Source organism: Salarias fasciatus, chromosome 8 (assembly GCF_902148845.1).
Source record: "Salarias fasciatus chromosome 8, fSalaFa1.1, whole genome shotgun sequence".
In the NCBI taxonomy this organism is placed as follows: Eukaryota; Metazoa; Chordata; class Actinopteri; order Blenniiformes; family Blenniidae; genus Salarias; species Salarias fasciatus.
The window spans coordinates 6,591,401-6,614,547 of record NC_043752.1 but is presented as its reverse complement, the minus strand read 5'-3'; the positions used below and the strand labels follow the sequence as shown (position 1 = coordinate 6,614,547).

General features: G+C 43.2%; 1 protein-coding gene and 1 long non-coding RNA gene across 3 annotated transcripts; one reads left to right on the top strand and one right to left on the bottom strand.

Moving 5' to 3' along the window:
* Positions 1–1,279: 1,279 nt before the first annotated feature.
* sap30bp (SAP30 binding protein) lies at positions 1,280–18,615 on the bottom strand. Of its 2 annotated transcripts, none has more exons than XM_030098985.1 (10): positions 18,351–18,615; positions 17,598–17,707; positions 15,411–15,455; positions 9,308–9,347; positions 6,048–6,136; positions 4,566–4,657; positions 4,321–4,433; positions 4,182–4,240; positions 2,368–2,458; positions 1,280–1,834 (listed from the first exon to the last, which is right to left on the bottom strand). In XM_030098985.1, the coding sequence occupies exons 1-10, from the start codon at positions 18,472–18,474 to the stop codon at positions 1,656–1,658; spliced, it is 942 nt and encodes a 313-aa protein (XP_029954845.1). In that variant the 5' UTR covers positions 18,475–18,615; the 3' UTR covers positions 1,280–1,655. The 2 variants fall into 2 exon arrangements, with proteins under 2 accessions (XP_029954845.1, XP_029954844.1); XM_030098984.1 differs by having other exon boundaries at positions 1,280–1,837; positions 18,351–18,607.
* Positions 13,568–22,933, top strand: LOC115393863 (uncharacterized). The gene is made up of 3 exons (XR_003931977.1): positions 13,568–13,579; positions 18,099–18,100; positions 22,853–22,933. It is a non-coding gene; the product is annotated as an uncharacterized LOC115393863 (long non-coding RNA).
* The last annotated feature ends 214 nt before the right edge of the window (positions 22,934–23,147 follow it).

The window sequence follows — 23,147 nt, the reverse complement described above, 5'->3', positions numbered from 1 at the left end:
AGTGGACACGTTACTACAAGCCCTGCTCGTCCCAAACGTGTAAAATACAACAAGAACGTGTCAAAATCGAACACAGCGCGGCTCAAATAGCCCAGATACAGGCAAAACAATCACAAAAAGATGAGTTTTAGTGCTTCTGTGGTCATTTTGTGAGTTTTAGTGGGCGTTTTCATGATGTCCAGCTCTGCGGATCGGGGTCAGGGTCACGTTGTCTTTGTGACCTTCTTTGCATTTTTAGCAGCCATTTCTGTGGCGGTTTGTTTAATAAGATGCTGATTCTGGGTGTTTCTATAATGCTTTTGCCACATTTTATTTGTCCTCTTGATACTCTGGGCCTATATTTGGTAAGCCTACACACAAACACACACACACTGAATCATCAGCCTCAGCATTCCTGCATCTGCAGTGGAGTGTACAGTTTTTAATAACAGCAGTGTGCTACTTTCTCCGTTTGTTCTCCTGCATCATGAATAATTCTGCCCGGACAGAAATCTGCTCCACCGTTGTTCTCCGAGCGCTGCTACACATCTTCAGGACATGTTTCTACTGTGGGTTGTTCCGTTTTATTCATTTGTGTTCTTATTTGCATCATTATTATTTACTTATGGGAATTTGTTCTGTCACTTCACGTGATTTTCTGGTCTTGTCATAAAGTTTTGGGATAATTTTTCTAAGGTATCTTATAGAAATGTTGTAAATTTGTCATTTTGAACCTTCTGATTAATCATATTACCATTTTGTTACTTTTTGAGGTCACTTAGTCCATTATTTTGCAATGTTTTTCAGATCATTTTGTATCTTTTTTTAAACTTTGTAACATTTTCACGATAATTTTCAATGCATTTCTGATCCTTTTGTATCTTTTGGGCTTTTTGTTCCCAGGTTTTATAAGTGATCTTTTTATTACGCAGCATATTTTCTAAATTTCACTCTTTGATCCAGTGAACTCTATGAAAAGTCAGTTTTATCAAGAAACCTTGGAATCCAGAGCTCGGTTCAACTAAACAGGGAGGCTGTTTTGACATATTTCTAATGTTTAGTTGAACTACAACACCGAGCCTGAATACAGAACAAAGTGAAAGGTTACAGAAGAAATATGCATCTCATATTGTAACGCTTTCCTCCCCTTTCCATCGAGGCAAAGCGAGCGGCCGGCCTCCAGACGAGCTCTTCAGCGCCACTCGGACGTGGATGGCGCAATAAAAGTCGCCTCCACCTGGCGAGCACATGCCGAGTCGACGCGCCGCGGTTCTTTTCATTGAAAAATGTCAGTCTGAAAGGCAACATCCAATTCATTTATTCACTGTATCGACACATATGTACACAGGTAAAAAAAAAAAAAGAAGAAAAAAAAACCACCTTGGAGTTGTTCACAATGCCACAGAAGACAGAACAAGGCTGGAAAAAGTACGAACATGTGGAGATAAAACACGTCACAGATACCCGAAGCTGGAAAATACTGGACCGGAACTCTCCGTAGAAAAATAATCCGTTTCTCCCGGCTCTGTTACAAACTCTCAGACTGGTTTTTCCTGCAGATTCAATCCCAGCGGCCGAGGCGCTTCAGTCTTTTGTGCGAGCCGGAGTGCGGCCGAGAGCATTTTTGGGGGACGGTTTCTAGAACTGTCCGTGCGTCCGTCCGTCCGTCCTCTCCGTCACTGCTTGGCTTTCTTCAGGATGGTTCCCACCGCCGAGATCACCGTGGTCTTGGTGCCGCTGGCCGTCGTCGTCACGGAGACCACGGAGGGCAGCGTGGCCGTGGTGGTGATGAGGGTGGGCTGGGCCAGCGTCACCGGGATGGCCGAGTCCCACTTACTCTTCCTCTTCTGCGCGTCTGCTGCGGAAAATATACATTTTATAGATTCATATGCATTAATAGCTAATTCTGTGTTTTAAGCCCCAACAACAGTTTGAGGGTCTCATTAAAGGGGAAATAGCTAAATTATAACAGTAACCAAAAAAACATGCAGGAAAAACTATTGAGCATTTAAATATATCTTTGATGTAAAGATTCATTTTTGAGGCCATTTTTTGGGTAAAACTACAGTAAAGTTTCCAACATGTGCACGACAGACTCAAAGTCAGCTGCTTTGATGCAGCTAAAGATTTTTTTTTTTTTTCTTATTTTTACATGAATTTTGGATGAGTTAATAATGCCTTTTCCTCAGAGATCAGTTAACCAACTTCCTCAGAAAGTAGCTCAAACTCTTGGATCTATTAATAAATCATGAATCTCCTGTCTTAACAAGGACATATTTTATTAAATTCTATATTTCTGCTCATTTTATGTCCCGATCTTCCCTCAGTACAGTTTAAAAGCGGGATGAGCTCTCAGTGATTGGGGGGAGGGGGGGGGGGTTTGTTTACCTGTGGCTGTGGTGGTGGTGGTGCTGCTGGTGGTGGAGGCGGCCGTGCTGGAGGGGTTGGTGCCCTTCTTGGTCCCGGTCACGAACTCGATCTGAGAGGAGGAAACAGAATTCCATCAATTCACCGAGTCGCTCCTCACAAATGGATCATTTCATGTTTCACTGTCCTTGCTATTCATTGTGTGGAGCAAAACAAAAGAATTTCTCTCTGGGACTAATAAAAAATGTTTGTCTCATTTCAGATTTTAGCAATTATGTGAACAAAAGACTAAATCTGTTGTCTATAACGGAAAATACATTCGTTTTAGCATCAACCATTTATGAGAGAAGTGATCACGTTTGATAATTTCTGCATTTTCAAGCACAAATGTTAATATATACTTACAAAGTTAGATTTTTTTTTTCCATTGAGCAGAGGCCAAAACAGCCACATTTCCTTAGCTAGCTACAAATAAACTGCATTATTTCCAAATGTGGAGAAGATAAAATGTCTTTAAAAAAAAAGTGTCAGAAGAATCAGTTGACCCACATTCTTGTTAACAGGAATTTCTCAATTTCCTGGGTTTTGATTTCCATTAAAGCCTCAAATAATCATGAAGTCAGAGGCAGGTATTCAGATTAACATTGGAAAAAAAAAAAATGTATGCTACTTTTTGGGCTTTTAAAACAGGAGAACATGTTTTTTATTTCCTCGTCTAACCAGACTTTTTTTTTTTTTTAAAAGAAAGTTTTCAAATGAAGCATCTGAGTTGGAAATTATGTAAAGTGTTGTTGTGTGCGTGTTTTTTTGACTGCCGATGCTAACGCATGTTTCTGATCCCTGCTCTTGGCATAAACATCCTCAAGCTGCCAAATGCCTCTGGACTTCTTTCCAGCAGATTACAGAGATAAATGTTGTGGTTGTTTTGTTGACCTCTGAACTGAAAGCTTTGTTTACGGCGCCGCGCCATGCGCAGTACGGCTCATTGTTTCCGGGGCTCCCTGAGGCTACACACGGTGCTTTTTTTTCCAGTGCAGTGTAAAATGTACGAATACCTGTCGGATGGTGATGTTGTGGATGAGAACTTTGAATGATTTTCTCTTTAGCAAAAGCAACATTGGCATTTAGCACTAGCTTTTAATCCAAAAGAATGAATCTCACGCTCTGTTACTGTAGCTAAAGAGCTAGCTGTCGCCATATTAACCGGTCCGTCACTACAGACGTCCGTGTGGTGCGTAGGAACAATACTTTGGTTCCGCAAGTGGCGTCCGTGCTCGTGGCGTCTAGTTATTATGAAAAATAATCGATTTTTTGAATATTTAGGAATCGTAATCGAATCATTACGTGTCGCATCGCGATTAATCTAATAATCGATGTATCAGCACACCTCTATTGGAAATACAGTAATATTTGATATCTGATCAAAAACAATCTGTAGAATTACACATGTTCGGTCAAAGGCGTCTAACAGTGTCTGAATATCTCTGAAAAAACTACATTTCAAGCTGGAATTCTGACACTTTTGATGCTATCGGCCCGGAGAAGCCTTCTCTTATCACACCTCAGACACATGCGTCTCGTTTTGCGTCTCCGCTCTGACTCGGCCTGCATACCACCGCGCACATCTCAGCGCCGCGAACAGGAGATTATGAGCATGTTGGATCAAGCCTCCGACTCCGAGAACGATGATGCTGCAGCTTTTGAACCGCCGGCGTGTGAGACGGCCATTGCGCCCGTCCGGAGCGCTCGGTGCCGACATGAGACACCGGAGAGGTGAACGGCGAAAGCAAAAACTGGAGTTCTGAAGGATAAAGAAGAGCTGAAGGTTGTCTCACCTTGGTTCGCTCCTTCTTGGCCTTCTCCAGTTTGTCCATTTCCACTTTCTGTGCCTTCGCTGATAAAACACAAACAGACAAAAGAAGCGTGAAGCTCGATGCTGAAACGCGAACAACCTGCAGAGAAGGCGGCGCTCACCCAGAGCCTCGTAGTACGAGTCCTCCGACCAGCCGTGGGGATCGAACATGTCTTTGGGGTAGTTGGTTCCCAGTTCGTCGATGCTGCAGTACTGAATGAGCTTCTCATAAATGCTGAAAGGAAACAAAAGCGGCTCAATGAGATTTCTGCTCGGTCTTCATCCCGTTCAGGGTCGAAGGGCCGCAAAGTGACAGAACATCTGAGGCCGGGTTCAGACTCGTGTGAACAGGGCTTTCGCAGCCTACCTGGGGTTTCTGAACTCCTTCTTCTGCTGGATGTGGCTGTTTGTGTCGAAAGCTCCATGGAGCTTCCTCTCGTACAGCTTCTGGATCTTCTCCTGTTACACAGCAAACACACCGACTATTTAAATACACAGGACGACACGGGCTGTGCTGAATGGAGCCATTGTGAGACGGCTTTCTGATTCCGCTGAGAAATATTTGACGACCAGGCTCAGCTGGCAGCTCCGCCATCCTCACTGACATAGGAGCGGAACAAGTCGGAGGAAGGGAGCCGATTGGCTTCTGTCAGTAAACAGTGTTTTTTCGGGGATTGCGTTTGATCTGCTGGAGTCGTCACGACCCGTTTCTCCGATGGTTTCGTGCACGTGCGAGTTAAAAAAATAAATACTTGGAACTGACGGCTGCCTCGTCCACGAGACACTCCTCTCTGCTGCTGAGAGCGAGGCGCTTCACAGCATGCCCTCTGGGCCGCCACTCCCCCTCCAACCCCTCCGCCTCCCCCCAGCTATCAGATGAGCGCCTAATGATTCACCTTCACCAGAGCAGCCTGCGTATCCCGGCCCGCAGGTCACCCAGACGCAGGACTCCGTGTATTCAAGAGGTTTGATTGGATTTCGTTTCGCCAGAGCGGGAATATATCCGTTTTGTTTCCAAGCACCTTTTGCAATCACGGCCCGACCTTGAGACGAGAACAGCCTGGCGGCCGCCAGCTCATTTCAGCCGGAGCTCAGATCTGACCGCAGAGAAATGAAGATGTGCAGAGAATACCTGGCTTCATCTGGAAAAGATCTGAAAACACCTCATGTGAAGATCCATCCAGAGAAAATCACAAAACACTGAGTCATTTTCAATTTTACCCCAAACAGCTGTTATTTCACTTCATGGAAACCAGCAGTTCTCATGACTCGGCAGTTTCTGCGCAGCTCTTCTCTGCTGGTGAACAGCCAGGATACGAGGTGCAGCACGCAGCAGACGGGAAACCCCGCGGGGCTGACCAAAAACTCACAACCAACCGGAGTAAACAAATCTCCAAAGCACAATACATAACAAAACGTGATAAAATAACCCCACAAAACACAGTTTTCAAAAAGCTCCGTGGCTGCGAGCTTCGTCGTCGTGTTAACGGACACCGAAAGCGAATCAAAAGTTTTCCCATTTTCACCTGAAGATAAACGTGGCCTGCATCGGGTTGTGCGTCTGCAGCTCAGTCTGCTGCTCCAGGCCCGGGCACCAGAGGAGCACAGGCACAGACATGGGGTGTGCTTACCAAGCAGCTAATGACAAGTTTTCATCATTTTATACGATGGATTTATGATGTGGAAAGAGTTTATTCAGCAAACGCAGCCAGCCTGCACTTCAGCAGGATTGTAGAAAAACTACTGAGTGTGAGCAATGGAGGGAAGGGGTTGGGGGGGGGGGGGGGGTTGCGGCCTCGGCGGAGCTCTGTGTTCACGTGAGCGTGCTTGGATGGACAGAGGTTTGTACCTGCAGCTGGCTGGAGCAGCGTCCGGGCGGCTCGGGGGGGATCCGGATCTCGTCGGGCGACATGTTCCTCACCTTCTCCGAGAACAGGGCTGCGAACGGAGAGGCTGGCGTTAGAGCTCGCCTTTGCCCTGCGTGTCTTCACACGCAGCGCAAAGGCGAGCTAAGTAACCACTTCTACACAAACGCTAATCAATCAAACCGCGGGAGGTGATGAGCGTGGAAGGTGGGATATGGATCTGCTGCTGGGGAATGCAGCGAGCCGGGCTAACAAAGCTACGCTGTAGATTTAAGGTGGATTCCTGAGCATCCAATAGATCACGCTGGTCCTTTAAGCGTGTCGGCGGACTGTTACGGAGCAGTGTGGTATGAGCGCCGCACATCCCCGGCAGGGAGTGGCTGCTGTCGGGGCTTGTACGGAGAAGGGTGGCTCCTCTACTCCTCCCTTTGGGCTTGGCTCGGTTTTTTTTTTTTTTTCCTTCACTCTCCTAACTTGACTGGCGGCCCCCTCCGCTGCCTCCGTCTACAGGCCCGACATTCTTCAGTGTCACTCCTTCTCCCCGTCCGTCAGGCGGCCTTTACAGCAGCCGTCAATCACACTGAATAAAATCTGCAGCCTGCGAGCCGGGAGCGCGAGGAGTCTGCCGATCGAACGGCGCCGACAAGTAAAAACTTGACTGAACACCAGAAGGTGTTTTCTGGTTTTCTGGAGAACTCAGCAACTCAATCTTACAAAACAGAACAGGGAAAATTCCACCGCCCCTTTCAGCTGCTTTCACTGGAAGATTCGACTTTCAGGATTTCTTGGACGGCGCTAAATTATAAGCAGCGTCTCTTGGGGTTGGTCTTTGTTTTTTCAGGGCCCACACAGCACTGTGACAGGTCTTTGCATCTTTCACTGTGGACTTAAAAGCAAGTTTATGATCGTATACAGTCTCAATTTGGTAGGTCGCAACAGCTAATGACAAATCCACCCAGGTGAACGAATGCAAGCTAACAAAAGCTTCAGGAAAGCTGCAGGACAATCAACACTGTGGAGTCCTTATAACTGAATAAACATCTTTTCGGTTTTTAAGCCGAGTTTTCTAGTTGGAACTGATGGGTTTTCCCGGTAGAAGTGCCCAGAAATGACTGTGCTGTGCTTGGTACAGTTTAAAAAAATCAATTTGATTTACAACAAGTGATCATCAGTTTCTGCTGTAAATGCATAAATTGCTCCATTTAACCGTTTTACTGATAAAAAGACAAGAAAACACAATTTAAAAGTATTAGCTGTGGCTTCTAAGCTTAAATACACTAACTCCAATGTATTATGAAAAGTTATTAGAACTATTTTACTTAGTGTAGTAAGAGGGCCAAAACATCTCAATAAGGCTGCAGGTCTCTGGTTTCCAGTTAACACTCAATTTATCACACATATTTCTCTTTAAATGATCAAATTATTCATTATTGTGCTATATGTGTGCAAATCACACTGTAACTAACGAGTGGAGAAAACGTTTTTCATTGAGTTCTGGTTCAGTGGATGCTAATGCCGTCTACCAAACATGTCAATACTGCTGCTAGACAGTGAAGGAGATGATGCATGCGGGGTCGGGAGTGTGTTGGTGTGTGTGTGCGACATGGTCGTCGCTCTTTGATTTCTCTTCGGTCTGCTGCCAGGCGGGATGGCTGACTTGCGGCAGCTCTTTATATCGGCTGCATTTTGAGCCGATAAGACTTTGCAACTCCTCAAAGTCTCCGCCGGCGGAGAGGGAGGGGCAGGGCGTTGTCTGTTTGCGCGTGAACATTAACGATCTTATGTATTCCACAAGTTGTAAAAAGGCACAAATACCGTAGCCTCCAACAATAAAAAAAAAAAAAAAAAACCTGACAAGGCAAGTCGGATGAGTCAGAAGCATTAGGTGGTAGCTTGGTATTCGCTGAACTCTCTCACAGATGCAGACACGCACACACTTAACACAGTGTGGCTGCAACAAGGCTTTAGAACTTAAATCCGGCTAATCTGCTCAAGACGCTCCGAGATCGGACAAACTCTCCACCTAAACACCAAAATAAACTCTCGGAGGAGCTGCGCTGGAAGTGGGAACCAAAATCACAGGCTGTGCTGTAAATATGTGAGGGATGTTTTCACAGAGCAGCGGCACAGTGAGAGTGGAGAACGAGACAGAGGGGGGGATTATACTCCTGGTCTTAATTACCCAGCTGTTCCCCCCCCCCAAAAAACAGACCGTCAGAGTCCGCGGCCTGAGGGGTCTCCCGGGACAATACGCAGCCCTTCAGCCAGCAGACAAAGAGCTGTCTTCAGCCCGCCGCTGCTGACGGGAGGCTTTCTGCCAGACGGCGATGTGACATTTACTGACAGGCGAGGCAGGCTGGGGAATGTCAGGGGGGTCCGCAGCCAGGGGGAGTGAGTCACGCTCCGACACTACGGCGCGCTCATGGAGACCCAGGCTGAACACGGGAGGTTTTTTGTTTTGATTTTTTTTTTCTTAACGATTAAAGCGCCAACAGATGTGTCCACTAGGGGGCACCAGAGAACCGAGTCGAGGAGACATGTTATGAAATCTTACATTTTTAACATTTTTAAGAAGAATGCAGTTTAATAATTGCAGCTGTTACTTTGTGCTCATTGCTAAAGCATTCCTTTTGAGTATGACTCGTTTCAAACTTAAATATTTTGCCGATGATAAATCGAAATATTTTACCGGGTATAATCATCCTTCCTTCTTGTTGCGACACACGTGAGGTACATGGTTGGTGCTATCATCCACATCCAGCGCCATAAAAGTTCGCCCAGCTGGGCGTGAGGTGCCACTCCCTGTACCACTCACATCCTGCCTCGCTGCAGGCCGCTCATCAGTCATTAACTCCCGAGAGCTCGCCGCTCAGACCACCGCTGCCCATCTGTCAGCCGGCACACAATGGAGCTTTCACAACTCGGCGAGGAGCAGTTAGTCACCATTTCACAGCAGCAACACCCTGCTGACAATAAAAGCTCAGACGTGTTTCATATTTGCTTCTCTTTGAACTTTAATTTGTGAATAAGTAAAAAAAATGGCCGTGTTGACGTGAAGCTTGTGTAGAATGAAACGGTTGGACCTGATGTATGTGTATCAAGCTAACAAGAAAAAAACTGAAAATAAGAAAAAGTAGGACCTTAAAAAAAAAACCTAAAAAACCACTGGGTACTTCTTTGACTCGCGTAAATCTAATTGTGATCACCTTGCAGTAGAGAAGTGCACACATGTGTATATACTCACCAACAAGTTCATTGGGGTCTCTTCTCTCTGCCTCTGGGATCTACGAAATAAAAAAAAAAAAGGGAAAGGGGAAAGGAGGAGGAAAAACAGAGACACATGGCAGGTTTAGACATTCACAAATCAAAAGGATTGGATCGTCACACACTTAGGAAATGAAAATACAAACCATGTTTGGTTAAAATTAGCTACAGATGACTTTACACATGTATGCTGAGATTCACACAAACATGTTTTTGGTGAAAAAAAAGTAGATCTGCGGCCCAAAGCTGCCTCCATTCCTGCCTACGAATCACAGATTCCAATGCAAGAGGATGACGAGCACATAGGAAGAGCTCCAGATCTAGTAAATAGAGACCAGAACGGTAAATCTGCTCAGTTTTCCATTGAAAGCTTTGGCTCGACAGGCAGGAGGAGGAATCTTGTGCGGCCTCTGAAATATGCCGCCTGGTGTGCCAGAGTTGTGGGCATAACACAGGTTCAGCACAAAACAACGGCGCTGTTATTCACGGGAGTGACGGCGTCACCTAGCAACTGCACAGGCACATCACAGAATTGCTCCCAACTTGGCCAAAAAAAAAAAAAAAAAAAATCAGCCCAGGGAAGGAAAGAAAGGGTGGGAGGGTTCAGAGATACAGCAGAGCACGACGGCAATAATCTAACCCTGAAAATATATGGAAATGTACTGTTAAAGCCAATCAGCTGTCATCGTCATATCGATCGCCCACTGGATGTTGGCTCTTATTCATCCGCCCTTCACAAAAGAGCGAGGGTCAAAGAAGCACTCTGCAGCACTGCAGCTCAAAGCAATCTGTCTTTCCAAGGATTTTTTCTTCCTTTTTTTAATATAGACGCTTAAATCAGAGGTCTCCGGGGAAACAACTGAAATCTAATCAACCGCAGGAGATAAACTACTCCCTACCTGAGCCAGATCAGTCTGGAAGCAGTTCAATCGCACAAGAAGCTGATCAACAAAGTCAGGCGCGGACAAGATTTTATCGCATTCTCCACAACAGCATCACCAGCAGGCCATTACGCCACACAATGCAAGGTTTGTATACTGCTGGGAGGCCTCTCTGAGTGGCAAACCGCCACTTATTCAAGTAACCTTGACATTAGGAACGGCTTGAGTCAGCACCTGAGCTCTGCTGGTATTTTACCTTTTGCACTCTTCATCTGACTAAATATCTACAGGACACGATGATCGGAGGCCCCGTTTACACGACCGCGGCTCTCCGAGCCACTGAACTACAAGTTGTGATTGATTGGTCCCAAAGGTCAAAGCATTAAAGAAAAAAAAATATGAATCGCCCCTGAGCAAACAAAACATTCTGAGATTCTCAAGGCTGACACAAAGTAGAAGCAGAAAACTTTCAAAACAGCTGTCTATGTGGATATTTTCATATTCAACAGAACTGGATTCAATCTATGGGCTTAAATATGCTTCTTTTGCACATACAAATTGGCACTGTACAACATTTTGAGTCACTGCCTTCATCTTTTACATTGGCGTGGATACTCAGCATTACATCCAGTAGAAAGTGAGACCATTTAGCGTCATGATGTAAAGAAGACCAAATTACCTATTAGACCTAGGAGCCGTCTTTACACTAATCACAACACCTACTCGATGATCAATACACCGATGCAATGTACCCTTGACACTTCTACTGCACACAGACCACAACTAATGCTTCAGCTTTATTTTTTGGAATCTTTTGCCGTATTAAGAAAGGGTCGTGCTGCAGAGGGACACCTACTACCAGCAACTGCAAGCAAATTAGAGTGAGTTTATTCGTATCGTCTACATACATCCTCTACCATCCAACTGATAGGAAGACGTCTATTGCACAGGACTCTAGCTGACTACATGACAGATACTGTTTCTTATGGATTAACACTGACAAACCCATTGCTGGACCACTGACTGCATGATTTTCCATGTTATAACACCCTGGAGTGAGAACGAGTCTGTAAATACAGGTGGTAAAAGTCTTCAGGCGGAGCTTTAGAAACATTGAGTTAATGAAAAAAAATTCCTTAAAGTAGAACAATTTAGACACATCCACTGTCCAACACGGGTAAACTTTTGCTCTCTGCACCCTGAAATTTTATCATAAAGGAAGACTTTTATTCTCCCGTATGAATACAGTTCACTGCAATATATCTGTTAAGCTTTAATCCAAATGAGGCACGTTTTCAGTATTACAGAACCACCTCAAACCAAAATGTGTCTTTTACTCTTTTTTTTTGTTACCTCAGAGTGAGAATGTGACCAGTGTATACGTTTGAAGTGAGTCTCCTTTTAATGACCTTGTTTCTACCGTAAATAACCCGCAAAGAACAGCCGAGACCAGACGTCTCTAACTCAAATGAAGAGGGAGCCTTCGCTGACACTGTGGGCGACTCAGTGGAAGGCCACTTCAGCATTTGAATGGAACAAAAGAAAGCACGTTCATTTTTCACACCATCTTATATTTCATATGCTGTATAATAATAATAATAATACAGGGTCAATCTTTTCCTTCATTCTTAAATATTTCATTAAGGCCTTTCAATTAACCAACAAATAAAGTGAAATTTCTTCAGATGAGACTAAACATGACAGAACTTGTGCTCACAACTTTGTCATATTCAACAAAACAAAATAATTTTCATTGACAGGCTGCTAATTCCAGGTAACATCTAATAGTGTATTTTCTATGACTATGAACCAACACTTCCTCTACTGCTTCTTTTGTTGCATGGTCTGGTTTAAATGATGATGATTACTACTATTATTAAATATGGTCATTAAAAAATTCAAGAAAGTGAAAAATCCAGCACAGGCCGGAAGTGGCCGAGAAACTGGGCGCCTTAAAGCGATACTTCAACATTTTGGCAAATTGGCCAATTTAGCGCAATTCCTTAGTCATTTCGAACAGCATACTTACTTTTTTTGTGAGGGCGAGCTGTTGTTTATTCAGAGGCGACTAAGGAATTGCGCTAAACGGGCCAATTTGCCAAAATGTTGAAGCATCGCTTTAAGATGAATGACCGAGATTGGTTCTAATGACGGCTGTGTATATTCTTGAAAGTTTTCTGCAATTCCCGTGGCCAACACAGGTTCTTCTACATCAGTCTTGTCTTGTTTTAAAATTCCACAGTGAAAATCTTCAGAACCAACTTCAGAAAAGACTTTCCTCCACGCTGGATGGACAACAGGATGAGTATTCAATCAGTTCTAATCTGCATCATCACCACAAGATGCTGTTAAATGCCAAATGTCCTTTAATATGACTGAAAATCTACATCACCTCCATATGTTAGCTCATGTCTACTCCATGGAAATTAGGATTGCTTTGTCTTTATGCTGGATCTATGTCTGTTTAGATTCATTGTTGATGGGAAAGAAGATGGTAGGGCGGGTTCAAAGTATCTGCTTTGTCTCAGTTTTCTTTACCTCCGACAAGTTAATAATATAAAGGTTAGCGTCTTACTTTTGTCTGTTATTGTGATAAAAGAGTCAACTGGCCTGAACGAAGGGCATTCTCCACTCATCACACTGATAACGGTTCAAAGAAGCCTGAAGTTAACCTTAAAGAACCTGAAATGCTGCTGTTATATTCCATGATATATTTACCAAGATGTTTTTACAGTCCATCTGTCGTGCATGTGCAGAACAACCATTTACTTCGGCTGCAGCGTGCACGTGCATTTAGCAGGTGCGCTGCTTACAGACGGACCGCTGGACAGCTACAAAGAAAAGTGTCAATACTGAAACAAACATGTGACAAAGCGGTGCAGTGTAATTTGCGGCCAAGCTTTGCAAAGCAACAAACAGCATCAACCACAGCTCTCTCACAAAGTCACTGCCAGTGTTTTCAAGGCAGATGAAATGAAACCGCAGCTTTGCATTGTGAAACTCTTATCTACGGTAATGAAACTGACAGAACACCAACATGCGGCTGCCACTCACAGCGGGGAAGATAAGATAACTGTCGGAAAGAACAAAGACGACACGGGGAAGGGGCTGAGCAATAGATAGCAAGATGGTTCTGTCAGCTGATGAATGTGAACACGCAAGAGGACACCGGCGCTCTGACACGGACTTCAATCAAACGCAGGGAGCGAGGAAAGAAGAAACTACAACTACAGGAAGTTATATTCAATCAGGATCCAGTGCAGCACTTTCTACACTGCTGTGGTCCGTCATGTGGTCATCTGAGACTAGCTGTGAAGCCCCTCTCTGGTCTCTGATTTGCAAAAGCATCACAGCAAAGCCAGATGCTGGTGGTCTAACACAACACCTTCAAAGATTACTCACTAAACTCAAGGCTCTTGAAGGTTTTCTTGCACAGGGCAGGTAGCCCTCTTTAGCGTGTCCTTATGGTGGACACTGCACCCAGGTTGAGAACCACTGCCCTGGAGGTGCAAAGACGAGTCAATCTGAGGTAACTAACTGAAGCCTTGCATGATTTTGATTAGACGTCTGAATAAAAAAAAGACCGTAAAATCTTTTCCTTGGAAATCTTTCTGTTGCCCTGCTACTCCGGGGATAGGTGCTTTCTTTCACAATGTGTTGGAATTTAGTTCCTGGTTCACTGGTACATACTTGTTGATTCAGGATTCTGACTGAAAAGTATGTCAATATACTGAAGTCAGAAAAAAAAAGATGTTGGAAGTTTTGCAAAAACTGAGACATCTGAAAAGCTACAGAATGCACCGATGAACAGAAAAATCAGCACTGAGCTGTGATAAAGTCTCATCTTTACCCTGTGAAACACATTACATTGTTAGATTACATGAGACATTGTTTTGAAGTAGCTCTTGGTGATGTGAGACCTGAGAGCCTTTATGATTCAGAGGAACAAGAAAATTCTGGCCAATACATGTTGTAAACTGCTGCTGTCTTACTTTATTAAAGGAGAACAGTTTCCTCTCCTCTGAGTCAGTGAGTGAAGCCGCAAAGATTGCACCGTAATTCAACAATTTCCCTCATTTAAATTCTCGCTGAAAGTTTTTGTCATGTGTGTCACAAACAAAATGCTATATTTGGTTTGACTGAATTGATTCCAAACACACTTTTGATTGATAGTTCCATTTTCTGATATGTCTTTATATTTTTTCTTATTCACCAGAAATCGGTCGCTTCTTATCAGGTGTAATAAAACTCGGGGTACGGTTTGGCTCCATTTCCCAACAAACCGACTTCTCTGGAAGAAATGGTTGACGAGAGATGACACACTGCCAACCTAGTAGCCAAAGAGGGAAGTGTTGTAATTTTTATCGAGAAACTAAATTCCTTGTAACTGCAATGTGGTACTGCTGGATGTTTGGAGGAAACTTGAGTAGAAGATCTTCTTAAGAATCTGCTTTATGGCAAGAAAGAGCTGAAATAAATACTCATATCTTTAAGTATAACTCTTGTAATGTATCTCCAGACTCTACAGATACATAAAGAACAGGTTTTTATCCCTTTTCCGGTAATGCTTCTTTTCTCCACATGCAGAGACATGCTTTCATAACAAATCCCATCATGACGCACATCTATAATTATCATATTAGAAGATATTTACATCAATATATCTTTAAATATGGCAGAATCAAAAGACTTGACAAAGCAATAGCTTTCCAGATTACTGTGAAGATGTAAAGCAATCAGACAGGGCAGATATGCTCGGACTGATTGCTTTGGCTTGTTAGGTTTGTGAGTCACTCTCACCTCAGTGAACGACACATAACAGCGAGACAGGAAGCTGGCGTGCTGTCCAGCTCAAACACACACACACACATACGCACACACAGGGTGGGGTTAGTACGGTGCAGCCCGAGCAGCGTGTCCTGAAAAACGACGCCTCAGACCGAGCCTTTCACTCCAGAAGAGGTTTGAGAAGAATCAGTCAAGCAACCCAACAAGAGCCCACTCAGCAACTTTCAGCTCCAGTCACTCTTTGGTTATCCAAACACTCAGCAGACACACGCAGACCCACAGCGCCATCTAGTGAGCGTGACCCTCCACGGCACGTGGGGACACGGCGTTAGTAACAAAACAAAGTTAATCAGCCTCCAGGTGACGTTCTCTTACACCGAACCCGTCCCACACAGCTAGTGGGTGTTCAAATACCTCAACATCATCTGCGTCCCTCGCCTCGTCAGATTCGTCCATCTCCTACAAAAACAAAAACGCAAAGGGTTAACACTGGAAAAAGGTCGAAAGGAGACCAGAACAGGGTGGGGAACCAACCTGCAGCCCACAAAGGGCTACAAACAAGCCACCTGATCAGCCTGTGTGTCAAAGTAAAGTTATAAGTCATTTAGAGTCAAGAACATCCTGCGTGAGTACAAAGAGCAACTGGAAAACACACACATATCGGGCGACACTGCAGTTTCTATTTCCTCTGCACAATTGCTGGCACCGAAACAAACATATTAAACTTTACTGAAATTCCAGGATATTTATAACCCATAAGTCCATCTCCCTTCCTGTTAGAAACCCAACTATGCAATTTCACACTTGAAATGATCTCTCTCTCTCGCTCTCTCTCTCTCTTTTTTTTTTTTTTTTGAAGGATTGTTTCTACTTCTTCTCGAGGAGATACTATAAAGACAAGTGGCAAATGTGCCAAAAATGAGCCTGGGGGACCAATCCAGCCCACCAGAAGAATTAATGCGGTCTTGCAGGACGGCACTGTGGGTGTAAAAATTATAAATAACACAATACCTGCCACTTTTCAACATGGCTTCCGGAGCAATAGAGTCATAACACAACACTGAGGTCCAGAACTTAACAGCAGTAATGTTCAGTAAAGGTAGCACTGAGGCCTCAGTACACTACTGCATCTACAGTATTTGTTGGCCAGTGGGTAGCAACTACACAGTCCCTGCAATGTCTTTTCTTTTCTGATTGCTTTCTGTCATAGCCAATAAAAATTAAAAATGACCTGACTGTCATTAGGTGAATTTCCTTGTTCCTATATTTGCTAGTTTGTTGGATTTCACATCTTGGACTAAACACAAAAAGCTGCTCTACAACCCACAACTAAAAGCTTGGAAGTGAGAGGTAGAGTGTGGATTTTTCCAACACTTCATGTGAGTTTTTCCCATCATGCGTAGGAGCATAACCGTGCGAAACGAGCAACAAAGATTGTGATGACCTCACATCTTCCATGAATCCATTATTTCTGACAGATGACATTACCGGTGCAGATTGCTTCAGTGTTGTATTTGGGGATATTTAAAACTGAATTGAAGTCAAACAAAATAAAGTATAACTGCTGATCGTATGTGATCTATTGCAGTTTTTCAGAAGTTTTAAGCAATATCTTTGTCTGAAATTATAATGGAACAAACCTTTACGGGAAAATATGTTTTCCTGTTACAGTATGATGACGTTCAACAAAATAAAAAATGACAAAATAATAGCTTAGCTTTAAGATTTTTTTTTTTCCTATGGCAGTATCATCATTCACTAAAACTAGCCAAAACAACAAAGCTAATATAACTTCTGGCCAGTAGTGCAGACCGTGTGCAAAGAGGTTGGGGTTCAGCTAGTTCATGGTCTGGCTCAAGATCCACCCAAGTCTCTTTTCCTAAGACCAGAACTATTTCTGATACCCCTAATTTACACCCATACTGACTGAGCCCTGCATCTCGAGCAGAAAGATCCATCTGATTGGTCAAATGCGTTGAAATTCAGAGCATAAATGCAAAACACTCAGACACACCATAATTAAAGTTCAGTCAGTCTTCTTTGTGAATGGTAAAATTGTAATAAAGACAAATTTGTAATATGTTATGCAGCCCTGATATCAGGACAGACTCTAATTAGCAGCTTCATGAATAGTTGATGCTGTGTTGTGTTGAAAGTTCTGCAAAACAGGTGACAAACTAAAGAGATACAGGACATTTGTCTGCAAGTTACACAGCCCGTGATTTGCTACGTTGCTTTTTAGCACCACAACTTGTACCCCATCGAGAGTAGGACAGTTAGGGAGGGATTCAACGCGAAATTTGTCAATGTGTCAAGTGAATGTGTCCAAGGCTTAATCTACCCTCATCCTTACCACTGATCTAATCTATGTACCTTCTTGACATAATCTACAAATGAAATACCCATACCACCCACTTCACCTGGGTGCAGTTTTGATGTATACTGTATACTTACAACTCACTAACAAGACACCAATCTTCACTATTATGGCAAACTAAACCACCCAGCTGACATGGCAGTGAGGAAAAGGCTGAGGAATTCAGCAGTCCAACTCCACTTCTGAATTACTGTATGGGATGGAGCCAGAGGGTTAATACTAACCGAGTTGCTTTCTCTGCTGTCTTCATCTTCCGTTCCTTTGTCCTCAATGTCCTCTGTTCGGTTCAGGTCATCATCACCGTAGCCATAAACGAGGCCCCCTCCACGACTTCCTGGAAATGATGAAAAGCAAGGAAAGATAAGATAAGTAATGGATGTGTTATGAACGTCTGAAATGCGTATCTTAGTCAAATATGTTTATCAATAGTGAGGTTTGTTCTGTGGAGGAATCAGCATTGTTCTGTGAAGGAATTAGCATATTTCAATGGCTGCTCTAAAACAAATAATACAATCAACTCAATGAAGCAATCACTGTTAAGTACACTGAAACTACTATTGTTTTGTTTGTTGTTGTTTTAAAACTGAGTCCTGTTACCCGAGAAGACTAAATTTAATGTAATCTACTTAATTTGTGAAGCAATACTGGAAAAAAAACAGTTGAAATAAAAGGTTTTATCTGACTCGTCTATTTTCTTATGAAATTAGTGTCGATGTGAAGCAAAGCCGTTTCATAACCGCTTTGAACACTGTATAAGCAGTGAAAAGTGAAATTAATGACTAACAACCCTCATGAAACAATCTAAAAAACACGTTTTGAATGTTTTCCGTAAACAAGTTGTAAACCACAGAAGCTAGATTAGCAGCATGCTAACGCTAGCGCCCACATGAAGTTCCGGTTTCGATCTTTAAAACAGCAGCTAAGAATAGTTTTATAATCCACACGATTCAGAGCGATTCCACATTACACCCGCTTACCGGATTCTTCTGGTTCGGGGTCCGAGTCGGGCTCTGAATCGTCTCCATAGTCCGCTAAAGAGGAGAGCAGAGCGCTCCTTTTGCCGCTCGCCATGACTGCCGCAAAAGAGGCAAGTGACGTCATCTGAAAGCGCCTCAGAGCACCATGGGAAATGTAGTTCTTATTCTATACTGTATCACTTCCAGAGGGAAATCCAAGTAAAAATACCATTTTAAATGATAAAAATTAAATAAGTAATTGATATGTACAAGGCATATATGTTTCATTTCAGTAATACAAAGAGTAAACTATAGAATGTCTTCTTTAATCTATTACTTATTTAATTAACTCAATTTTTATGGCAAGTTTGTTGTGGCTGTTGGTGTTGGACACCCTCAGCCTGCTGTCAAAGCATGCAACAGCAACAAAGGAGATCTGTCAGCATGTTCATCCATTAGCTCCTTGGTCTCCATCGCTATGAGCTTCAGATGATTATGTTTTGGCCACAAAGAAGGGGGGGGGGGGGGGGGGGGGGGGGGGGGATTATACATTATGCACTGATTATGCACTGATTTCAGTGCATGAAATTCCCACTAAAGGGCCCTGGTGCCAGAGATCCCAGGTGGACCCTAGACTTTATCTGCTCCCAAGTTATCAAAACTGGATTTGCTCATACAGAGATTAATGAATAGATAAATAAATCTTTGCCCCACTTGGCCCTACTTTACTGGATGTTTCAGCAAATCAGAATTCAGAGTGTGAGTTTGTTTTGACTTCAGTGAAAAAAACTTTAGTTACTGTTTGATAAGACCAGCACTTCAGAATAAAATGAACACAAGTCTTACTGTGATGATTTGATTGAAGTGTTTTACTCTTACTAGCTAAAATGAAATTAATTATCAAAAGGAAACCCACTCTCTTGACTGTGTAGTGGTTTTTAGTGCTTTGAAGGAGATTTCTTTCACCTTACATTACCTTGTAAAGTGCATTTATTTCTGTACCATAATTCAGACACACTGCATGAATTCAATGTGCTTTACAATTCAATAGTGTAAAAACATTCAAACCGGGTGGTTTAGAATCTTAATGTTAAACAACAACTCAGTTAAATCTATTGTTTTTGTAGAAAATCTAAGTAAATGGTGTTTTATGGCCTAATTTATTAGAATGGAGTGTGTCTGGTGTTCAGGAAGTTTGAATGAGAAGTGTAGGAACTAAAAGTTGCTTCACCTTGTTTCTTCTGACTCTGGGAACACTTAGTAAACTTCCTCTGGAGGACCTCATGGGTCTGGATGTTTCAGATTCTATCAGTAAATTTAGCCCTGAGACTGTTCAGTGCTTTATTAACCGAAATTGAGATTTTGAAGTGAATCCTTTGACACACAGGCAGTCAGTGCAGAGATGGATGCTCAGGTGTGGTATGCTCCACTCTCTTTGTTTTGGTGAGGACTCTGGATGAGATTTTTCACTGAGATCTGTACACCCACTCTTATAATAATCCAGATTACTGAAAATTAATGCATGAGCAAGTTTCTCTAAAACTTATTCAACAAGAAATCCTTTATTTCCTGCAATATCTTTCAGATGGCAAAGAGCTGATTTAGTTTTTGCCTTAATGTGATTGTTGAATTTCAGGTGTGAGTTTATGAATGAAGTTATCTACAAGGTCACTGACAGGACATGAAGGCAGAGCTGTTGTGCGATTGATCGTCTGGGTAAAGATGTACATTTTCTGATCAGCATGATACATGGCATGTTGGTAGCAAGTCTGGATCCATTCATATTTAGATGAACCCCATCCAGTTTAAAGTTGTCAATGAACTTTATCCTACTGGAGATACAAGTTGAAGTCTGGCACATATTCAGAGCTAAATGTCGAGAGAAAGATCCAATTTCCTTCACCAGGGTTGAAATGGGACCTTAAAATGAAAACATTTTGTCAATTACCAAACTCCAGCCTGTAGACCACCACTGCCCAAAAGCATTTCCAAGATCTCTCACACCCATTTCATGTATACTCGCCCTTATAAACTCCTCACTTCCACATATTTCATCGAGTGATTCAGTCTTATCTTCTGATGACATTCTTTCTCTGGTCTGTGTTTCTTACGCTCCTCAGGCAGCTGGTTGAAAAATGTCCCGAAGTAAACCTTTGCTCTTTTTTATCAGTTCAACTAAGGATGTTTCTGTCAACACAAGTATCTCTTGAAAAAGCTCTCCGTGAGAAAAAGAGTAAAAAGAATCAGGAGTATCAGGTGAAAGAGGGAAAAGCAAAGAAAGAGTAGAAAAGCAAAGCAAAAGTAAAAGTAAAGCAGAGAGCGCAGAGGACAAATCTGCAAAGTTGCTAAGCTACAATCAGACAAAAAACAAGAAAAACAACCCAATCATCCTGTTCTGTTGCTGCCTGGAAATCATTTCCTCCATCCTTTTAAAGTTGTGTAATTCTTGTACGCCCCATCTTCTATCAACAATGTGCATAAAAACAGGCCATTAAGACATAAAATAAAAAATCAATATATAGTGAAAGTGAAAGGAGTGTCAAATTCATTTCAGTTCATTGGACATACAGTCAAATTTCATCTTGAGTGGGCTGGAAAAGTAAAACAAAGCCATAATAATCTTTAAATTTTAACTTTAATGTTTTGTAAATGTAATTAAATGTCTGTATTTTCACAAAACCAAACAATTACTACCCAAAATGACTACAGTCTCAGCTTGAAGTCAATTTTAATGATGCAAAACATAATGAAATCCCCATAAAAACACTCATAGTGCAACAGCAAGAGAGGTTTTTTTTGGAAGATCTCTTTGTATTTTTCACCACAAAGCGTTATTCAAATTGGTTTCATTTTGAGATTGTATGTCATTTTATGTAACAATTGTTTGGGTTAATAAAGACATTTTCATCACATGTATTCTGTGCCACAAACACAAAAAAAAGATTATTATGGTATGAGAGTACATTATCAGTCCATCACGCACAAGATGAAGTCTGGTTAAGGGTAACTTAAAATTTAAAGATATGGTTACAGGGCTGCAAGCAATGCATAGTAATTCCTACATTTCTCCATGACCCAGCCTGAGCAGGTTGTTAAAATAAATGTAACAATCACAACTTCCTTCTTTGCATTTTTGTCAACAAACTGACAAACTTTTATTGGAAAAGACTTCGGGTGAAAGCTTGTTTTGGTATATTCTACAATCTAGAAATGCGGTTCACATACGTTTCAGTCATATTTTAGTATTTTTTAGTGACAATAACCAGCAACCACTATGAATAGTGGAAAAAAAAAGCAGTGGAAATGTGGAAATTTCATTCATCACAGAATTCAAATAGGAGAAGAAAAAAAAGGCCTCACAGGTAAATAGGGCAAATGTTCAGTCCTCAGTGTTGAGTAAAAGATCCCGTTCTCTCCACTCATCTAAATTACAGCATCTTTTGGAGTCCTCTTCTTCTTCATCTGTTGCTCCGGCCCTCCACAGCAGCAGGATCCGTACAGCACGGCGAACAGCGCGATGGCCAGGGTCCCCAGGATGAACACCCCTATGACCACGGCCCCTCCGAGGGCCCACGGCTCCCGCTGCACCCGCTGCGTGAACCACTCCACCCAGTCGTCGGGCGGCGCCTCGGGCCCGGCCTCATCCAGAAGGCTGAGTAAGAAAGGGTGGGTGAACCGGGCTGAACCTGCACGGCGCTCCGCTGCAATGTGCTGACGTTCGGGACCATTGTGACCCGACAGAGACTCACCTCTGCAGAGCCATGTCCCTCACGGCTCAGTGACCCCAAACACGCCGCGAATCAGCCGCAGTGTGAGGACAGCTGCAGGAAGTGGGAACTATCTAAACATCGAGAAACCCTGCATGGGGGGAGGTGGAGCTCGGCGTTGATGGGACAGTTTGCACGGCGTGGGCGTGACGGAGCGAGAGCAACGGCTGTTGGTTAATGTTTGAACTCTAAATGTTTACCGTGCTGGCCGGAGACCGGTCAGGTGGAGGGAAACAAACACAACAGAGCCACGGCTGAATGGAGGGGTGGATTACAGCTTAGTTACTGGAATTAATCCTCACATTGAAACTGATTCAGCTGCCTCTGTGCCACACTTATACAACAGGAACACATTTGGAACTTTTGAAATAAACTCACAATTTCTGTGAGGAGGTTTCTGCCAGCAGAGGGCGCTCTGTCTTTTTTTCTTTCTTTCTTTCTTTCTTTTCTTAACAAAGCTCGCCTTGAAGTGACCTCCAGTCTACTACACAACGGAATGCATATGTAAAATCTGAATATGTACGAGTGAAGTCTGACATTTGTCCATGAAGTGCTGCCACACAGCGGTTTATTGTTCTGAGCTGCATTCCAGCGGCTCTCTGGATTCTGATCCCTTGTTGTCTCCTTTCATCCCTCTCAAAGAAATCAGCAATTCTAAAGAGAGTCATTTGTAAATATGAAAAGTCAGTATGAGGGATTCCGTGTTCATCTTTGCCGTCCTTCCTCCGTCACCTCTGCCTTTCAGGCGTCACGCAGAGGCTGGACTCTGGAGCCCTGGTACTTCGGCTTCCCGCAGCAGCAGCAGTGGACGCAGCAGAGGACGATCATGAGGAGGAACGTGGCTGAGGACAGAGAGGGAGGGGGAAGACACATGAGACATGGCACTAGTCTTCATCTGAAACCATGACGGTCTACACAGCAATATTTCAAGTGCACACGTACGGTTCTGAGAGCTGCGTTTTCTGTGGCTCCACGCACCATTTTTGTGAAAAAGGCCCCAAAGTCGCACCAGTCAACATTTAAAGTTGGATCGATCCAGGCTTTGGTCCAT

Excerpts from the sequence above, each read along its gene's own strand:
- sap30bp (XM_030098984.1), bottom strand. The coding sequence starts at position 18,474 with ATGACGTCACTTGCCTCTTTTGCGGCAGTCATGGCGAGCGGCAAAAGG. Across the intron at positions 6,137-9,307 it reads AGACCCCAATGAACTTGTTG|CCCTGTTCTCGGAGAAGGTG; the intron begins GTGAGTATATAC and ends CTCCGTTCGCAG. Across the intron at positions 1,838-2,367 it reads CACCACCACCACAGCCACAG|CAGACGCGCAGAAGAGGAAG; the intron begins GTAAACAAACCC and ends TATTTTCCGCAG.